Source organism: Pteropus vampyrus, unplaced genomic scaffold, assembly GCF_000151845.1.
Source record: "Pteropus vampyrus isolate Shadow unplaced genomic scaffold, Pvam_2.0 Scaffold551, whole genome shotgun sequence".
Lineage (NCBI taxonomy): Eukaryota > Metazoa > Chordata > Mammalia > Chiroptera > Pteropodidae > Pteropus > Pteropus vampyrus.
The window spans coordinates 201,292-222,588 of record NW_011889332.1 but is presented as its reverse complement, the minus strand read 5'-3'; the positions used below and the strand labels follow the sequence as shown (position 1 = coordinate 222,588).

The following is a 21,297-nucleotide window of genomic DNA, read 5'->3' as shown; positions in this document are numbered from 1 at the left end:
GGGAACAGATACAGGAGGAATTTCCCTCCACCAGCCCAGACTGGGGACACAATTCTCAGGCAGGGAGAACGGCATTAGATCAGTACCACCAAATTCTAATTGGGGAAATTAGGGTGGCTGCTCATCAGCCAACTAACCTTTCTAAGGTAACTGAAGTTATACAGGGACCTCAGGAATCCCCCAGAGCATTTCTTGAATGACTGCAGGAGGCGTACCAGGTATACACCCCCATTGATCTTGAGGCCCCTGAGAACCAGCGGACAATTAATGTAGGCTTTGCTACTCAGGCAGCCCCTGATATCTGGTGTAAATTGCAAAAAATTAGAAGGTTTTGCAGGGATGAATCTGTTCCAACTTGTAGAGATAGCCCAGAAGGTGTTCAACAACAGGGAGGCACTGGATGACCCCAAACGTATGGCTAAAATAATGGTAGCTGCCATGCAGGAAGAGAGACCAGGGAAGACTAGGGCACGGCAAAGGAAATCAGAAAAAGGCCCACATAAGGGTCACACACTCCTAGGAAAAAGTCAATGTACCTACTGCAAGAAAGAAGGCCATTGGAAGAATGAATGTCCTGAGAAAAATGCAAAAGGCCAGGGAAACTGCAAGACTGAAATCCTCGTCACTGAACAAGAGGACTGACAGGGCCAGGGCTCCTACACACTAAGCCCCTGGGAGCCCAGGGTAGCCTTAAAAATTGCGGGCAAAACTGTTTACTTCCTGGTGGACACAGGGGCTACCCACTCAGTGTTACTCAACCCAGGAGGACCAATCTCCAAACGAAAGACCACCATCCTAGGGGCCATGGGCAAAACACAAGAATACCCATGCAACACTGAAAGAACTGTAGATCTGAGGCAAGAGATAGTGACCCATTCTTTCCTCATAATTCTAGAATGTCCAGCCCCACTTCTTGGTAGAGACCTACTCCAAAATCTACAGGCTACTATCACATTTGGAGATAGTACCCCTCAGATGTCCATGTCTGCCCCGTCAACTATCTTAGTTACCTGTCCTCTATCTGAAGAGTACCTCCTCTACAAGAAGGAAGAAAATGTAGACCTGTCCACAGGGCCTTTACTAAACAGACTCCTGACAGAATATCCAGGGGAGTGGGCTGAAAGCAATGCCCCAGGGTTGGCTAGGTGCCAAGCCCCAGTAGTGGTGAGCTTAAGTGCTACTGTGACCCCTGTCTGGGATAAGCAATACCCGATTGCCCAAGATGCCAAAATAGGTATAAGGAAGCAAATCCATCAGCTGTGAGAAACGGGATTCTCATGCCATGCCAATCACCATGGAACACTCCCCTGCTCCCAGTCCAGAAGCCTGGTACTCAGGATTACCGGCCAGTACAAGACTTAAGAGAAGTTAACAAGAGGGTTAACCCAACTGTACCGAACCTGTACACTTTCTTAAGCTTGCTACCCACCGAGAATATTGTTTATACTGTATTAGATTTAAAAGATGCTTTCTTTAACATTCCCCTAACTCCCAGCAGTCAGCCCATCTTTGCCTTTAAGTGGACAGATCTCGAGGAGGGATTCTTGGGCCAACTAACCTGGACACGTTTACCGCAAGGATTAAAAACTTCTCCTACCTTATTCGATGAGGCCCTATGTGCAGATCTCCGTCCCTTCCATAAACGTAATCTTGACTGCACATTACTCCAGTATGTTGATGATTTACTATTAGCAGCTGAAACTGAGGAGATCTGTCTCGTGGCAACGAAGGACTTCCTCGGCACCCTAGAGGTATACAGGTACTGAGTCTCCACTAAGAAAGCCCAGCTGTGCACCCAGTCGGTGGCCTACCTCGGGTATACCTCAAAGGAGGAAAACAGAATCTCTCTCAGCAGAGGACTGAAGCCATTCTCCAGATTCTGGTACCCACCGCCAAGAGACAGGTAAGAGAATTCCTTGGGGTGGCGGGCTATTGCAGACTTTGGATTCCTGGGTTCACAGAGATCGCAAAGCCCCTGTACTTGGCTACAGGAGGAAATCAACCCCTCAATTGGACTAAGACAAAAGGTCTTTGACCTCCTCAAGCAGGCACTCATATCAGCCCTAGCCCTTAGTCTTCCAGACATCACCAAGGGATTTCATCTTTTTGTGAGTGAGACCAAGGGAATCACCAAAGGGGTCTTAACCCAAACGCTAGGCCCATGGCGCCGACCAGTAGCCTATTTATCAAAGAGACTAGACTCGGTGTCCTCCGGATGGCCACCCTGCCTACAAGCCATAGCGGCAACAGTTATCCTAGTCAAAGAAGCTGATAGACTCACCCTCGGGCAGAATCTAGACATTACTGCCCATCACGCGGTAGAGGCCCTTCTCCACAGTAGCTCAGAACGATGGATGACTAACTCCAGAATCACTCTATACCAGGCTCTCCTCCCCAACCAGCCAAGGATCAGCGTCTCCAAAGCTACTATCATCAACCCAGCCAATCTGTTGCCAGACCCAGACCACGAGAACCCTGTTCATGACTGCATAGATTTCACTGATGCTGTGTGTTCCTCACAGCCAGACCTCAAAGACTACCCTCTGCCTGAGGCCGATGAAGTTCTGTTCATGGTCGGGAGCAGCTTTATGCAGGAAGGAAGAAGGTATGCTTGGGACAGCGGTTGTAACTCTGACTGGCACCATCTGGTCACAGGCTCTTCCCCATGGGACTTCTGCCCCAAAGGCCGAACTCATCGCCCTCACTGAGGCACTAAGATGGAGAAAGGATAAAGGCAGTCACAGTATACACTGACAGCCAAAACTCCTTTGCCACTGCACATGTACACAGAGCCATCTACAAGGAAAGAGGACTTCTGACTTCAGCTGGGAAGGACATCAAGAACAAGGAGGAGATCTTAGCCTTACTTGAAGCCATATGGATGCCTATTGTTCTTTGTAAAGGGCATCAAAAAGGGAATAGTCCCGAGGCTGAGGGAAACCGATGAGCCAATGCAGAGGCATGAACAGCAGCCACAAGACCTGTGGGGCCGCTACCACATTTATTGACTGTTGTCCCTTACCCAGAAATGCCTCCGTCTCAGACCTATATGGTGGAAGAGGACATATATTTTCAAGATAAGGGAGCCACTAGGAACCAACAGGGTGGTGGATGACCCAGATGGAAAAATCAGGCTCTCATAGCCCTTGGAAGGCCTCTCCTCCACCAACTACACCAGACCACACACCTAGGGTGAACTAAGATGCTCCAAGCTTTAGACCCCTACTTTCACTTGTTAAAAGGGAGAAGAACCGCAGAGGAGATGGCCTCACGATGCCCAGCTTGTGCCCAAGTTAATCCAAAGAAGGGGAAGATAGAGGAACCTAGGCATAGGGAAAGAGGAACTTATCCAGCGGACCACTGGGAAGGCGATTTCACTGAGGTAACCCTGACTGTGGGGGGTTACAAATATTTACTTGCTTTTATAGACACCTTTTCAGGATGAGTAGAGGCCTTCCCCACCAGGAAAGAAACTGCCTTAGTAGTTACTAAGAATCTACTACAAGAAATCCTCCCTCGATTTGGTCTCCCCAGAACTTTAGGGTCAGATAACAGGCCAGCCTTTGTGGCAAAGGTGTCACAGCACTTGGCTAGCTACCTAAATTTGCAATGGAAACTCCACTGCACCTACTGGCCCCAAAGTTCGGGCCAAGTAGAGTGAATGAATAGGACCTTAAAAAAGACATTAGTCAAGTTAGGATTAGAAACTGGTGGGACCTGGGCAGAACTTCTCCCCTTTGCTCTTCTCCAAGCCAGGTATACTCCATATATTAATGGATTCACCCCATTTGAAATTTTCTTTGGAAAGCCCCCATCTTCAGTACCTAGAATAAGAGATGAGAAAAAGGCAGAACTACGTAACCTTGTCTTACTTAAGTCTTTACAGGCCCTTCAAAGTGTACATAAGGAGATTTGGTTTGGGGTTCATGCTGCCCACTCAGCTCTGGGGGACGGACTACCCCATCAGTTTCAGCCTGGGGACTCTGTGTGGATCCGGAAGTTGACTTCCAAAGGGCTAGAACCCAAATGGAAAGGACCCTTCACTGTCTACCTGATGACGCCCACTGCAGTTAAAGTAGACGGCATCCCATCATGGATTCATCACTCCCACATGAAGGCAGCATGAGAGTGGACAGCTCAGGAAGATAGGCCCTTAAGACTAAGACTCAAGCATATATAAGTCTAACCCTCTGTTTCTTCCTTTTTTCCTCCTTAGCCCAGGCATACAGAAACATATACCAGCCTAGAGTATGAGAACTCATAGTAACTGAGACCGGTGAAATTGTTGCCCAGAACATCACCAGCCATGGTACTCCACAGATCCAAGTAGACTTGCGCCGGCTTGCCAGAGATCCCCTCGCCATTGCAACGGATGGACACTACCTTGGATCAGGATCTTACATAAGTAGAGGAGCATACTTAGGCTACAAGGGGGGACCCAGCTGTGGCATATTATCAGCTGAGAAAAGCCTTTTAAGGATAGGACTCTATATTTGTCCTCAAGGACGTTACCCAGGGATATCTGGCTGCATGGGTAATGTGGGACTTGGATGTGAGGGCCAAGGCCAATTTTCTTGTGCTAACTGGGGTTGCGAGACTATCTCCACTATAGATAATTATAAAAAACACAATGATAATCATATTAGATTAATAAGAGGACCAAGCCCCTCCACATGCTCTCTTGGGTCTTGCAATCCTATCTTAATCACCATCAAAATTGGTAGCCCTGGGGGACAACGCTATTAGCTCACAGGAAAGACATGGGGCATCAGATTACATAAAACCAGGTATGATTCAGGATTATATTTTACTATACAGGTTAAGTACCCTCCCAGGAAAGCTAACCCTATAGGACCCAACAAACCACCTCTAGTTCTAGGACTACCCCAAAGTCTTACACCTAAGAAAACTTCTGTTTCCAGAGCAACTCCAACTCCAGCTCTAGCCCCTCCAAGTGGTAGCCTAACAGTTATTAACCCCCAGGCATTTGACCAGCCACAACCAGAACCAGAAGGAGCATTAATAACTATGCTAACGACAATACACAAGGTCTTAAATAAGACCACCCCAGACATAAGACAAGATTGCTGGTTGTGCCTAAACCCAAAACCCCTTTACTATGTCGGGGTAGGAACTCCCCTAAACCTAACTGAGCTCAGCAGCGCACCAGGCTGTGAATGGGAGACTCCCTGTCTCACCTTAGGAGACATAGAAGAAGAAGGAACCTACCTAATTTCAAAGAACTATTCCAAGCTGTTGGCACAGTCACCTTACTTCGATAACTGTAATTGTACTATCGAAGTACCTATCTTAGGGGGTAAATACTATGAGGCTCCAAATAATACTTGGTTAGCATGTGATAGCAGGCTCACTCACTGTGCTGCATCCGATCTTTTCAACTCAGCTGAGACTAATATTTGTATCCTAGTCTTTGTATTCTCCTGAGTGTCCCTTTACAATGGGCCGGAAGGTAGACTCCACTTCTTCCACCAGGACAGGTTACAGAAATGGGCCATACCAGTCTTAATATCCCTTCTTTTAGGACTCGGAATAGCAGGCTCTGCAGCTGTAAGTACTACTGCTCTCATCAAGGGAGAAAATGAATTACATGGAATTGGAATATAGATAGATAAGAATATCATGACCTTAAAAGACACTATCAGCAGGCAAGAACTTCAAGTTGATTCACTAGCAGAAGTAGTCCTCCAAAATAGAAGTGGTTTAGATTTATTATTCTTAGAACAAGATGGATTATGTATGGCTCTAGGTGAAACCTGTTGCTTCTATGCCAATAACTCTGGAATAATTAGAGAAAGCTTACGACTAGTACAGAGAAATTTAGATGCCAGGAAAAAACAAAGACCAGAATCAGATAACTGGTTTTATAGGATGTTCAATTTGTCCCCATGGCTAACAACCCTCCTATCTGCTGTAGCTAGATTTTTAATCCTCCTCCTCCTCTTGTTAACTTTTGGCCCATGTTTCCTCAATTTCTTGTTTGCATATATAAGGAAGAGAATTAATTCTATTAAACTTTTAGCAATACAAGATAGGAGCTTTGAGCAAATTCTGTATGAAGAATCAAGGATTTGATTTTCTGCTAAGGCCAGTGGGGAATGTGCTGGCTGGAAAATCACTGCTTGGCTATTGCCCATGGGAATCTAACACTCTAACAATAAGCTTTCTGCTTCTGTACCCCTGCTTGCACAACCAACCTGTGGGTTGACAGTTAGTAAAAAGAAGAAAAATAGACTTGTGTGTTCAAACAGGATGAAGAATGGAGGTTTAGAGCTTAAAAACCCTGTACCTCTACATTTCGGGGCTGCTTGATTTGGGGTCTGCGTACTCCTGGCAGACCCAGCTGGATGAATAAAGAGTGTGTTTCCTATAACTCACTGATTTCTGGTGGTCCGTGTGTCTATCGGGGGCTGGCGGCTACAACACATCCATACTAATGAGAAGGTTTTCATAGCTCTTAGGAAAAATGTAAGCAGGAAAGATAGATAGGGGGTTTCGGGTCCGCCTGCAAAATGCTGAGGTCATTCAGTTCTAGAAAGGCCTGTGCCAGTCTGCCCACAATTAAGCAAGCCGGAAGGCATTTTGGGGCTAAAAAGTTACTTCCACAAATAAAGAGGTAGGCAGAGAATTAGAAATCAGTTTAAGCCGGTCACTCACACCTGCGTATTGGAGACCATAATAATCTCCAACTCACTGGACCCTCATTATGCCTTCATTATAATATGCAGATGCCTGGAATTTCACTAATATCACAACTAACTGAATTCTGGGAGCAAACAGAAAGTAAATGATGAGTCCCGTCCATCTTAGTTATCCATTAAGAAAGCCCACTCTAAGAAAAGTAACCACCCACAGTAAGCAGGGATAAAAACCCCAAAGGCTTTGTTGCTGTGCCCTTGAGTCACCTTTCTCAAGCCACCCTTCTCTTGCTCAGCAGCTTGGAAGTGTATTGTCACTTTACTCTCCCAATAAAGCTATTCGGTTGCTGCTGTATTTCCGTGTCTTGCTCAATTCTTTGTTTGAGACATCGAGAGCCTGGACAACGTGTCAAAAAGAGAATGGAACCCTACTCTCTGTTAACATCTTCTGTGGTGAGCCAGCAGCCAGGAAGTAAGCCCTTTTTTAGGGGTTCTTTTCATCATGACCATTCTATTTTTATGACATTACATCTCTGTGCCATTTTGATTTCACTTCGGCTCTTTCCACCATCTGGCTACCTTCCTTTGGTAACATGAGCCTGAGTTCCTCCTTAAACTGTTTTTTCGCTGTAATTCACCCTGTACCATCTGCTTAACTTCCCTCCTTGAGGGTAGTTCCCCTAGAATAGGAACTGCTGGTAACCCTCTCGTCTGGACCATTTATTTCTGACATTTGGGTTTTTTTTTTGCCTACTTCAGTAGCCCTTAGAGACTCCTTCCCTCTATTTAAAGGCATCATGTGATCTAGGAAATCTTAGACTTCTTTTTAGGGTCAAAAGCAAGTTATATCCAAAGCTGCGTTCCACATCTTCCATAGCCACCCTCGCCTCACGAGCTCTTGTTAAGGTTATCGTATTCCAGGTTACAGTAATAGAAAAATGGTTTTCTAATTGGCGAGATGCCAAAAGCCTGGGTATCCACCCTGGGGTACCCAGAGTCATCATAGGCCACAATTTATGGAAAAATCAAAAGCCTAAGTCTAAGTCTGAGCCTAAGAAAAAGCCCCGGTGCTCATCCAAGGCCAGAGACGTCGGAACTTTACAGGGGAACTCCTGGAAGACCCACCTCCGGACCTGGCTACCTCTAGAGGGACACCTCATTGTGGGGAGGGGAGGAATGTGTCGTTCCAAGTAAAAATTTCCTTAAACTCTCCCTTCTCTTTACATACCACCATGGGAAATAAGCCATCGGACTCACCCATCATCTGTATCCTTTACCATTGAGACAAATTCGATCACAGTAACTTAAAGAAACACCTTGTCTTTTATTGTAATGTAGCTTGGCCACCATATAAACTAGGAGATCAGCAATGGTGACCCCTAAATGGGAGTCTTAATTATAATACCATCCTTCAGTTAGACTTATTTTGTAAGAGGGAAGGCAAATGATAGGAAATTCTGTACTTCAAGGTCTTCCTGGCCCTCTACTAAGATCCATCTTTATGCTCAGACTATCAGAAGCTTCGTGGAAAGGAAAAATACAAACCAGAGCCAGATATATTTGATGACCCATTACTTAATACCCTACCTGCCCCTCAGAGGGACGTTCAGCAACCCCCATGTAATTCTCCTTCCCCAAAGGCTCTATCACAGGAGCCAGAGGCTCCTTAGTCCTCCTCATACGTGAAGTGGGACTCCATATCCTGCATTTCCTTCTACCCTCCTGTCTCTCAGAGAGGTGGCTGGGGTGGAAGGCACCATCAGGGTGCAAGTGCCTTTTTCCATCTCTGATACTCAATGATATAAGGAAAAATTAGGAAGATACCTTGAAGATCCAAGTAAGTTTACAGACAGGTTTAAACCCTGACCCTGGCCTTTCATCTTCCATGGAAAGATATTCAATTTATCTTCATTTAGCCACCTGTTGTAAGCCATTAAAAAGGACTTCATAGGGGAACGAGGCCTTTGTTAGGAACCCCCGGGGCAATGCTCTCAGGTCAGAGTAGTACCTGTAGCTGATCCTGAGTGGAATTATAATATCCTGGAGGGAATGGCCAGATAAGCCAGATTTTTAGAAGACTTCATTGGCGGTTTGAGAAAAGGAATGCAAAAGCCAGTGAACTATGAGAAGCTTAGGACCGTTACTCAAGGAAAAGATGAAAACTCTGCCAGCTTTTACAGCTGGCTAGAAGCTTTCAAGAAATATATTAATGTAGATCCCACTTCCTATGTGGGGTTAGCTTTGTTGGGCCAACATTATATTAGCCAATCAGCCGCTGATATTAGGCACAAGCTTTAAAAGCTGCAAATGGAGCCACAAACTAACCAAAATCAATTACTAAGATACAGCCTTCATGGTCTATAACGATCTAGATCTTGAAGAGGGAAAAAGAGAACAGAGTAAGGAAAAATGACAAGCCATGATTACAGCTGCTGCAATTGGCCAAGCCGTTGGTACCTGACGAGCATCCCCTAAGAGATCGGGGAACAAGGAGAAAATGAGCTCTTGCTTTAAATGCAAGAAAATAGGACATTGGGCAAAAGATTGTACTGAAAATCCCCTGAGCTCATGTAAGGAAACCCGTTCTGATCTCTGGCATTGAAGAGTTGACTGTCTACACTTCCATAGAGGAGGGTGGCCAGCTGACATCCAACAACCCTAGGACTGAGAACTGACTGAAGGAGCTGGGGGCCATCCTCGCCACCCCTGTCCAGGAATGTCATCATCACTTCCGAAGAACCCTAGGTAACTGTACATAAGCAGTAAGCAAATTCAATTTCTTTTAGATACAGGGGCAACCTATTCTGTTCTCTCTGCATTTGCAGGAAAACTCTCCTCACGAACTACAATCACTACAGGAGTAGAAGGAAAAGGCTGAAATTCTCGCCCTTACCTGAGCATTAAATCTTGGGAAAGGTAAGAGGCTAAATATCTATATTGATTCTAAATATGCCTTCCTTGTGCTTTATGCACATGCTGCCATTTGGAAAGAAAAAGGGGACTATAAACAATGAAACAATCACCAATAAAACACCGACCTGAAATTCTCCAATTACTAAAGGCTGTTAATTCACCTAAAGAAGTGGCAGTCGTCCACTGCGAGGAACATCAGAGAGAATTCTCCTGTAGCAGAGGGAAACAGAAAGGCTGACAAAGAGGCAAAATCGGCTGCCTTAAAATCCCTACCATCAGCCACCCTCACCCTTTTCCCATTTCAAGGAGAATCACTAAACACTAAATATTTCCCTGAGGAAGCAGAGGCCAAGCATCAGGGAGGACAAAAGTAAAAGTCTTGATGGCTTATAGAAAAGATTCATTTACTCCTGCAGTCCATACAGTAGAAGGCTATGAAAGCCCTGCATGATGCCTTTCCCGTAGGGAGGGGTGTCACTAGGGCCTGGGTCTTCACAGGACAGGGGCTAACTCAGACTGTTAAACAAGCTGTAAAGCTTGCCCCCTGTGCACCTATAATAACTGCAGACCGAAAATGCCTCTGCTGATAGAGCCTGTTAAGCAGAGAGGAACTTATCTGGGAGAGGATTGGCAAATATATTTTACTCATATGCCCACATGTAAGGGTTTTAAATATTTACTTGTATTAATAGACATATTTCTGGTTGGGTAGAAGCATGCCCAACAAGAACTGAAAAGGCTCCAGAAGTAATCTCTCAATGAAATTACCCCTAGGTTTGGGCTACTACGTAGCCTCCAGAGTGACAACGAGCCTGCTTTCACCTCCCATATCACCCAAGGGGTGTCCAAGGCACCAGGGATAAAATATATCCATTCTGACCCCAGGCATCAGTCAGTCATGATGGAAGGTCGAAAGAGCTAATCAAACCTTAAAGTGGACTTTAGTTAAATTATGCCAAGAAACCTCAGGAACTTGGATATCTATGTTGCCACTGCCTTCATGAGCATAAGAAATACCCCTAAGGCAAAATTAAACCTATGTCCTTATGAAATGTTATATGGCAGGCCATTTCTTCTTTGGAATATAATTACAGACTTCGAGACAGCCAATTTTATAAAATATTTTACTAACTTAAGTTAACATCAAGTAGCATTGCAGGAATATGGACATCATATACTTCCTGTGCCCAGTTCAAATGATTGTTCATTAAAGGTAAAACTGGGAGACCAGGTTCTTATTAAAACCTGGAGAGAGAGATCTCCTAGTGATCAATTACAACCTAAGTGTTGGGGGGGGCATTTTCAGTAATTTTAGCCACCCCTTTAGCCATCAAAGTAAAGGAAATAGACAGCAGGGTTCATCTCTCTAGGGTAAAATTAGCACCCTCGGCTCTGCAGGATGACTTGCCACTTTCTGGAGAAGCCACTTACACATGTGAACTTCTGATCTGAAGTTCCTTTTTAAGAAACAAGACCGACCAGTTGTCTGCCAGAACCTGTTCAGCCTCTTCGGATAAGTTCCTTTTTGTTATAAGTTATAAAATGAAAATTAGTACTAACAGAGGACCTCAAGCCCTTGGCTTTTTAACCTTCCTTTTAGGAGGGCTTTCAGAGGGACCAATATCTTTGCAAAGGGATGAAAACGTTGCAGTTTATCTAGCTAAGCAGGTGATGAATGTTTCTGACTTTTGTCTTTCAGGAAGGACTTCTGTAGAACAGACTTTTATCTCCTGCCTAGTAGGAGTATGTACTCCCCAAGAGCTCGTTAGAAACCATACCATGTTCCAATTTATTAACAAACCCATCTCCTATTCTGACATTTATTGAGAGAAGAGAGGAAGCATCTGAAAGTAAAAATAGATGCAAAGGAAAGGGCCTGCAGAAATAACTGACTCAGCTGGTTAAAACTGCTCTCTCTTCCCCGCATTCTACCCTATGCTCTTCAGTTAACATGTTTTCCACAGCTGCATCCTCCACCTCAACGATTCTCCAGCCCCTTCCCTGTCTCTGTAGCAGTATAGAAATGTCAAGACTGTGGAACTGTTTGCTGTGTTACAGCGAGAGCTCAGCCTTTGGATAAGGAACTCCCTGAGCGAATGCAGACATCAATCAATGAATGCTGCTGCCTGTCTGTAAGCCTAGAAGTGCCATTGCTTTGTTCAAGAATCCGATAAAGGTGCTGATAACACCAAGGGTCTGGAAATTCCTCCCATGCAGCCCCCCACCCGAAGCTGCCTCTCCTCACTTTGAGTAAAGAGGGACATGTAAAACCTCAGACAAAGGAATCACGTGCCCCTTGCATGGACACTGCAAGGGTATATAAGCTGTAAGAAATCTAACCAAGGGAAGATAATGCTTTGGGTCTGTTGAATGCCCCCTGGCATTAAATTCTCCTTCCTCTAACAAAGTTGTCTGAGCGTCTGAATTCCTCCATCGGGTGTGGCTTCCCGCAACATTATAACTGGGGTCCTGTGGTACCCAGGAAGGGTAAGGCTATGTTTCCTCTAAAAGTTTCTGCTATAACTCCAGCGGGAAAATGTGTAACATTTACTGGTTGTAATAACCATTGTTTTAATATTTCAGATAATATAACCTTGAACTGCAGCTCCATGACTTCTGTAAGCTATGCAAATGCACATGTTAAATTACTTTCTGGATGGTTTCTTATTTGTGGAAAAACTGTTTATTCTTATGTGCCTGCTAATAGTACTGGGGGAACTTGCTCCCTGGGAAGACTGTTTTTATGCCTCAAAAATTTTCAGCTAAGCACCACAGGGAACTCACTCTTGACCCCAGCTGTAATAGTGACATACATCTATTTAGTCCAGCTAAGTATTCTGCTTTATCTTTGTTTATTGTACCAGCTATGATGATTGCTCTGAATATAGAAGGTAACAGAATAGCTTGCTCCATGGTAGAAGCCCTAAATGCAACCTCTCAGGCCATTCATGCCATGGGAGAAGAATTAGGACAGGTCAGAGAAATTATTCTTGAAAACAGGGCCAATATGGATTACCTATTACTAAGATGTAACCATGGATGTGAAGAATGTAAAGGACTATGTTGCTTTAACCTCTCTGACAACTCACAGTTGAAGAAAAGTTTGAACAAATTCATGACATCGCATCCAATATTAAACAAAGGACAGGATTCTTTGGTCTTGATCTCTCCCCCCTCACTTCCTGGCTTCCCAGCTTTGCTGGGTTAAGAGAAGCGTTTCCTATTTTCATTTTATTTATTTTTGTAGGAGTTATTTCTTGTTATATCCAATGTGCTTCCGCCTGTTGGTCAGTTGCCAGTTGGGTACCTAAGGCCAAACTAAGACCAAAGGGAGGGATTTTCTTACAACAACAAAGTGATCAATTCCATCTTAAGTCAGTCTCATAGAGGGGGGAAATGATACAGGCCATTATTTACAAAGTGTGCTCACAGAACTTTGAATCATGCTTTTCAAAGTTTTCTGTTTTTTTTTTTTTTTACATTACTAAGTTTTGCTAAGGTTTTTCCTTTTCGCGGGGGAGGGGGAGGGAGCCCCTCTCCCTCTAATTAAGAGAATTACCGTGAAATTGGACTCAGGTCCTCTGATTATTGTTGCAGGATCACTGAAGCTTAGTATTCCTATGGGTCCATTGTCAGCAGAAATTGCCTTAGGCCAAGCAGGGCCATTGTAGTCACGGGGAGGAGGGAACTCTTAACCCAGGACTTTCTTTCTTTAAGTAATGTATTCAAGAAAATCAATACTAAGAAAGTGAATAAATATATGATTCAAAGGGACAAGGAGGCATTTTGGCGAGATACATCCTCTTGAGGACAACCCAAAACCACATTCTGAATGAAACGGGCAAAGAGCTCCATGAAACCCCAATAGGCAGGGACTATGACCCTCTTCAGCAGGAAGTAGGTACAGAAGAAGAGACCTCCCGTTCCTCAACATCAACTAATAAAAAGAGGGTTCATGGCTCTTAGAAAACGGTTAGGCAGGAAAGTTAGATGGGGGTTCCAGTCCACCTGCAAAGACACTTAGGTCATCCTACTCTAGAAAGGGTCCGCCCACATCTGCCCACAATTAAGCAAGCCAGAGGGCATTTTAGGCTAAAAGTAACTTAAAGGAAATAAGCAAGCAGATAATTGGGTACTAGTTTCAGCCAGTCACTTGCTCCTGCGCAATGAAGCCCCAACGACCTTCAACTCACCTGAGCCTTGTTAATACTATCATAATATTCTTATGCCTGGAAGTTAGAACCTGCGCAGAAAGTAAACGAGTCACTGAGTCCCGTCCATCTTAGTTATCCATGAAGAAAGCCCACTCTAAGAAAAGTAACCACCCACAGTACGCAGGGATAAAAACCCCAAAGGCTTTGTTGCTGTGCCCTTGAGTCACCTTTCTCAAGCCACCCTTCTCTTGCTCAGCAGCTTGGAAGTGTACTGTCACTTTACCCTCCCAATAAAGCTATTCGGTTGCTGCTATATTTCCATGTCTTGCTCAATTCTTTGTTTGAGACATCGAGAGCCTGGACAACGTGTTGAGAGGGGAAAGGAACCCCACTCTCCAGTAACATACATGAATCAATATTGGTGGGGAGATATGAACAAGGCTGCAAAAAGTGCCTACTTTGTGTCTCGCCTGTCCAAAGTACAACTCAGGAAAGCCTGTTCACACTGCTCCTGGACATTTTAAATTGCCTGATGCACAAGTTGAGGTTTCACAAATAGATTTTCTACAGCTTCCCCGTCTCATGGATACAAATATGTTTTGGTCATGATTTGTTTTCTCACTGGACTGAAGCTCTTTGTCTTGCAAACAAGCTAATGCCTCTGCAGTGGCTAATGTCCTGTTTGAGGAGGTTATTCCTACTTGGAGAACTCCCTTCAAACCCCACAGTGATGGAGGTGGTATGGCGCAAACAATTCTAAGACCCATTGAGCCAATTGAGATTAATTATGAGCCTTTATTAGCCGGCCGGCGACTGACTCTCTACCATTCAGGGTTAGAGGAAATCAGCCCCGAGCTTCCAGAGGAGGCAGTTTATAAAGCCTCCTAGTACATCCTTGAATAAGCAGATTACAAGAAGCAGAAGTTAGCCATTAAGGTTTTGTACAAAGATAAATGTATCCAGGGAACTCTCAGATCAAACAGGGCCTAATAGACAGTTTTATCATCTTCACCTTGGAATGTTGTGCTTCTCCTGGGGCTGGCGCCTGGTGATATCACCTCCCTGTAACTGAGTTACTGTTCTCCCTGGGGGCTGGCGCCTGGAGATACTACCTCCCTGAAACTGGAGAATTTCCACTTTTACATTCCCCACTGGTTTTCGAAGGAATTCAAATCATTGAATCTTCAACCTGGAGTGGCCAGTAATGAGTTCTGAGAACCATGAGTTTTACTGCCTATATCCGCTTTTTGACATAGGCAGTTATCCACTTAATTACACAGGGCCCAAACAAAAGGCCCAGGAAGACTAGAATAAGGGGGCCTGTAATGGCTGTCAGGAGAGTTGTTAACCAAGGGGTGTTATTAAAAAGTCCTTCATACCAAGATTCTCCACGCCTAAGTCGTTTTTCTCTGTCTTTAACCCTCTGTCTTATTAGCACTAAGCTATCTCGTATAATTCCAGAATGGTTAGCATAAAAACAGCAAGTTTTACCTAGTGCTATGCAAAGACCTCCTTGTTTTAGGAAGAGAAGGTCTAGTCCTCTTCTGTTCTGCAGGACTACTTCAGCCAGGGAGTTAAGAGAGGTCTTAAGGTGATTGATAGATTCTTTAAGAGTCGATAGGTCTTCATTTATTTGTTGGCTTAAGGCCTTATAGTTGGAATTTCCAGTAACAAGGGCTACCGTTCCTACTGCAGTAGATCCTGCTACCTCTATTCCTACTAAATGGGGAACTAAAATAGGAGCTCTTTTTACTCTGGCCTCTAGATATTGGAAGTGTCTCGCCCCCCCGCGCCCACCAGAGTAAAAGTAGACCTGAGGAATGACATGAACTAGGACGCAAAATCCAGCATTTTCTCTCTAGTACTTAAGGTTGATACAAGGGGTTAATCCAGTATTACAAGCAGCTAAGTAGTTGTTAGATGTTGAATTCACCTGCATAGTTGTATTACAATTTTCTCTATAAGTAGAATTATTAATATGATAAGAAGAGGTGTGTATACAAGTTCCTTGTCCCTGGAGATCTCCAAGAGTCAGCTTTGGGTCATTTCTCCAGGGGCATACAGTATTATTAGGAGCAGACAGATTTCTTATAGTACTTTCATTACTTCCCAAAACAGCAACAGCTCCCAGTCCTACATAATATGGGGGTGCCGGATTAAGGCAAAACCAAAAATCATCTGTGATTTTTGGATTACTAGTATTAGCAAACTTGTAATTGCAAACTTGTTAACAGCTGTTAACATTTTCAATATAGAATCTTGTGGAGTATTAGGAGTTGCTCTTATCCTAGGGGCCTGATGGGTAGACCCTTGGCTTGGAGCAGGGGTCGTAACCTTATGCTTAGATCTTGGCCTGTATGGGCTTGGATTCAGAAATGAGTTCAGCCTAATCGATGTATGGGGGTCTTAACTGGTTTCTTCTGAATTGTTATGAGTAACCCTGGATCCGTTCCAGAAACATAAAACCTTAGACCCCATGTTTTCCGTGTAAGCCAGGACAGATTTGTCCATTGTTTCACAGTGAGAATGACAGGATTACATTTTCCTGAGGTGGTACAAGAGGATTGACTAGGACGGGTGAGAGTCAGGAAAGGGTCAGTATTTTTCCAGGGGGCTGTAGTCTCACAATCCCAATTGGCACAATAATATTGATTAGGCTTATTGCAAGTGCTCTGATCCTCTCTGGGGCACGTATATAATTGTACTTGTTGGACACCCCTTTCCCATTCTGGATATCCACAACCATACCAGGGGCCGGTCGAAAAACTAGCTCCTGGACCCCTAGGTAAATCCTTGGGTATGGTATTAAATCCTTTTCCTAGTATGTCACATAGATCTACATGGAATGTAGGTTGATACATAGTCTGATTAACTGATATGGGAGCCCCTGTTTCTGATCTAATTAACTCCCATTTGGCCTGCAAAGGTTGATGAGGATTCCCTCTTACATTATTAATAGCAATTAATCCAATTATAATTAAACCTGTGAGTCTTATCTTGAGAGGGTCTCCTGTTGAGTGAACACGCCATCTCTCAGTCTCTGGCGATGGTTGAGCAGCCTTGATGCGGGTGTGATGAATCCAATGGCGTCTCCCAGCAACTTTGACAGCAGTGGGAGTGGTAGGGAAGACAGGAAAGAGTCCGTCCCAGCGGGGCTCAAAGGCTGCTGGCTGTATCTTCTTTACCCAAATCCAGTCACCAGGAGAGTGGCTATGAGGTTTAAATGACTGTCCAGGGCTCTCCCGGGTGGTGGAGACTAAGTGTTGAATCTCTTTTCTTGCCAAGTGTAGTGCCTGTAAGGACTTAAGTAGTGAGAAGTTGTGAATTTCAGTCGCCTTTCTTACCCCTATCTTTGGGTAGGAGAGGTGGTGGTCTCCCAAACGTGATTTCATATGAGGTGAGGCCTTGGAGGTAAGGGATACATCTCACCCTAAGAAGGGCAAAGGGGAGGAGGCTCACCCACTTCTCGCCAGTTTCAAGTTTAAACTTGGTTAAAGTTTCTTTTAATGTCCTGTTCATTCTTTCTACCTGGCCTGAACTCTGAGGTCTATATATACAGTGCAGTTTCCAATTAATACCTAACATTTTGGCTAAGGTTTGACTTGTTTGGGTGATGAACACCGGGCCATTGTCGGACCCCAGTGTTCATGGCAAGCCGAATCAGGGTACTATTTCTGATACTAATTTCTTAGCTACTACCTGAGCAGTTTCTCTCTTACTTGTGAAGGCTTCAGTCCATCCTGAGTAGGTGTCGATGAACAAAAGACACGAGTAGGTACCTAAATCCAAAAGATCCCGGGCTTACTTCTGTAAAGTCTAATTCCCAATGTTCTCCCGGGGCTTGGCCCCTGAGTCTTGATCCAATTTGTACTTCAACAGGAGGCCCAGGGTTAACTTGGGTGCAAATATGACATCCTGTTGTTACCTCTTTGGCAGTTTTGTGTAGCCCTGGGATATAATAGTCTCTTTTCAAAAGTTCAATTAACTTTGTCCCTCCTAGGTGGGTGCTCTGATGTACTAGTGAGACTAGTTCCTGACCTAGGGCACCGGGTACTAGGGTGCGTCCATCCGGGAGGTGGATCCACCCAGTGGGTCCTTCTACCCCCTTTAGCTTACTGCATAATTCAAGTTCCCCCGGGGTGTAGACGGGTGAGTCTGAGAGCGTTCTGGGGGGCAGAACTGGAAGAATGTCAATAGGCCCCACTGGTTTTCGGGCGGCTTCCTTTGCGATTTGGTAGGCAAAGGCATTGCCCCGGGCTACCTCAGACTCAGTTCTCTGGTGACCTGGACAGTGTATGATAGCTACTTTCTTAGGCAGCCAGATGGCTTCCAGGAGAGCTAGGATCTCTTCTCTGTTCCTGATTTCCTTCCCCCCTGAGGTGAGTAATCCTCTCTCTTTATAGAGTGCCCCATGAATATGTGCAGTAGCAAAGGCATACCTGCTGTCTGTATAGATGTTAACTGTCTTCTCCTTACCCCATCGGAGCGCTTGGGTCACAGCGATGAGTTCGGCTTGCTGGGCTGATGTTCCGTGGCTCAGGGCCTGAGCCCAGATGACAGTCCCTCCGGCAACTACTGCCGCCCCAGCATACCTGACTCCTTCTGCGATGAAGCTGCTTCCATCAGTGTACAGTGTGGCATCCGGCTGTGGCCACGGGATGTCAGTCAGGTCTGGCTTGAGGCAGGCGATGTTATCCAAAAGCTCAAGACAATGATGTAATGGCTGTTGAGGGTCATCATCAGGCAAAAGGGTGGCTGGGTTAAGAACAGAAGTTTTCAAAAATTGTACTTGTGGGGGATTAAGGAGAAGAACCTGGTTTTGAGTGATCCGTGCATTTGAAATCCAACGATCAGGGAGGCTGCGGAGCATGGTTTCCACCGCATGGGGGGGCTATAATCCGGATAGTCTGCCCTAAAGTCAACTTCAGTGCTTCTTTGGTGAGATGGCCGTGGCCGCAATGGCCCACAAGCAATTGAGCCAACCGGCTGCAACACAGTCCAGTCTTTTGGAGAGGTATGCAACGGATCTCTTCCATGGCCCTAGAGTCTGGGTGAGGACCCCCTTTGCTATGCCTCTAGTCTCAGTCACAAAGAGTTAGAACGGCTTGTCTAAAGTAGGCAGAGCCAAAGCAGAGGCTGTGGTCAAGGCTGTTTTTAGGGCTTCAAAAGCCTCTTTTTCTTCTTTTCCCCAGCTCAAGTCCTCAGATTTTCCCCCAGTGCTGGCAGACAGGGGCGTGGCTAACTCTGCAAATCCTGGGATCCAGAGCCTGCAGTAGCCTACGACTCCAAGAAACTCTCGGACCTGCCACTTAGTGGTGGGTTGGAGTATTTTTAAAATGGCCTCAATTCTGCTTGATGACAGAGTCCGGTGGCCTCCTTGCAGCATATACCCTAAATACGTTGCCTGGGAGGTGCAGAGTTGAGCTTTCTTAGCGGACACCTGGTATCCCTTAGCCTCTAATTCTTGTAATAAATCATCAGTGGCCCGCATACATTCTACATCTGTTGTAGCAGCTAAGAGTAAATCATCCACATATTGTAGAAGAACAGTCTCTGGATGTCTCTGACAAATTTCAACGAGGTCCAGGCTCAGGGCCTAGTCAAACAATGTGGGTGAGTTCTTAAATCCCTGTGGCAGTCTAGTCCAAGTCAATTGTCCCTAATACAGTCTATCAGGGTCCTCCCATTCAAATGCAAATATTGGTTAACTCACCTTTGCTAGGGGGAGAGTGAAGAAAGTGTCCTTTAAATCAAGGATGGTGTACACCTGGTGGCTAGGCGGCAGTTGGCTGAGGAGGGTGTACGGGTTAGGAACAGTGGGATGTATGGTCTCAACCTGCTTATTTACTTCTCCGAGGTCCTGTACTGGCCTGTAGTCTTGGATACCCGGTTTCTGAACTGGAAGCAGTGGGGTATTCCAAGGCAAATGACAGGGGACTAAGATCCCTTCGTTCAGGAGCCTCCGAATATGCACTGCTATACCAGACTTAGCCTTCTGACTGATGGGGTACAGCCTTACGCTGATGGGCTTGGCAGAACTCAGTAAGGTCACAACAACAGGAGACTGATGGGCTGCCAATCCGGGTGGGTTAGTCTCAGCCCACACCTGAGGGATCCTGCACTGCAGTTCTTTTAACAGTGATGCATTAGGGGAAGGATCGAAAACAGACTCCTCCAATAAAAGGTATTCTTCAGAGAGGGGGCAAGTGAGCATTATTGCAGTTGGAGTGGCCCCCAGAGTTAGTTCAGTGTGTCCTTCCTTAAAAGAGATGGTGGCCTGTAATTTTTTTAGTAAGTCTCTCCCCAGCAAGGAGTACGGGCATTCAGGCATAACCAGGAATGAATGAGTGATGGTCCCTTTTCCTAGGTTGGTAATTCTGGCCTGGGTCCAAGGGTAAGATTTCCCTGGTCCTGCGGCTCTTTGTATTAAAGTCTTTTCTTTAGATAGGGGGCCTTGGGTATTCTGCAAAACTGAGTAAGTAGCCCCCATATCCACTAAAAAGTTTACAGGTTGGCCCCCGACTTGCAATGTTACTCTGGGCTCCTGGGGGCTCATAATGCAGGAGCCCTGATCTCCTCATTCTGCATCCTCCAACATACTGAGTGGGGCCTTTTTCCCTGGGTCCTGGCCCTTTTCAGGGCACACGTTCTTCCAATGTCCTTTCTTCTAACAGTATGCACATTGGTCCTTCTCTAAGTTACTCTGACCCCGGTCTGCCTTTCCCTCGGGGCGTCGGCTTGGCCCTAAGCCTGGTCCCGGCCTGGCGGGCCCCGTTACTTATCCTGTCCAACAAACATAACCTTCTGGACATCATCCCTGTTGTTAAACACCTTCTGGGCAATCTCAAGAAGCTTAGATAAATTCTCTCCCTCAAACCCTTCTAGTTTTTGTAATTTCTTTCTGATATCTGGGGCCGACTGACTAACAAAGGCTAGATTAATGGCTCACCGATTATTTGGGTCTTCCGGGTCAATGGGAGTATACAGTCTATAAGATTCTAGTAACCTCTCTAAAAATGCGCAGGTGACTCATCTTTAGTCTGAATAACCTCACTTACCTTGGATAAATTGACTGGTCGGCGAGCCGCTGCCCGGAGGCCTTGGAGTAACAACTGGCGATACCTCAGGAGAGCCTCCTTACCTTGATCGGTGTTGGAATTCCAGTTGGGTCAGGTGCTGTGAAATACAAGTTGTACCCATGCGGGGTCAGTGGTGGGCTGCCCAGTGGGGTCCGAGACCCCTCTTGCAGCTTCCCTTAGAATGCGTTCTTTCTCCTCTGTAGTGAACAAAACCTGTAAAAGCTGCTGGCAATCATCCCACGTGGGTTAGTGGGTGAAAAAGATGGATTCTAAAAGGGTGGTCAAGCCTTGGGGTATTTTGCCTTTTGAGATAATTAGAGGACACCTCATGTATTCGGCTTCTGCTTCTTTTGATCCACGGTTGGTAAAAGAAAACATTTCAATACTGTAAAGTCTTCGTTGCTTCTACTAAAGATAATCATTTTTTGGTAGAACATAGTGCACACCAGGGAAATGAAAAACAAAATCCATACTCTACGAGCTGGTGCTGTAGCC

General features: G+C 45.3%; 1 protein-coding gene across 1 annotated transcript in view; it reads right to left on the bottom strand.

Annotated features, from left to right (window-relative positions):
* The window catches only part of LOC105308119, a gene marked incomplete at its 3' end in the record, with an annotated part of 45,477 nt that overhangs the window by 23,599 nt on the left and 581 nt on the right, over positions 1-21,297 (bottom strand). Inside the window, exons 2-3 of the mRNA XM_011383898.2 lie at positions 20,782-20,859; positions 17,529-18,478 (exon numbers count right to left, since the gene is read on the bottom strand). Of these exons, the coding sequence (XP_011382200.2) occupies positions 17,529-18,478; positions 20,782-20,859 (1,028 nt within the window). The remainder of the gene's footprint in view (positions 1-17,528; positions 18,479-20,781; positions 20,860-21,297) is intronic.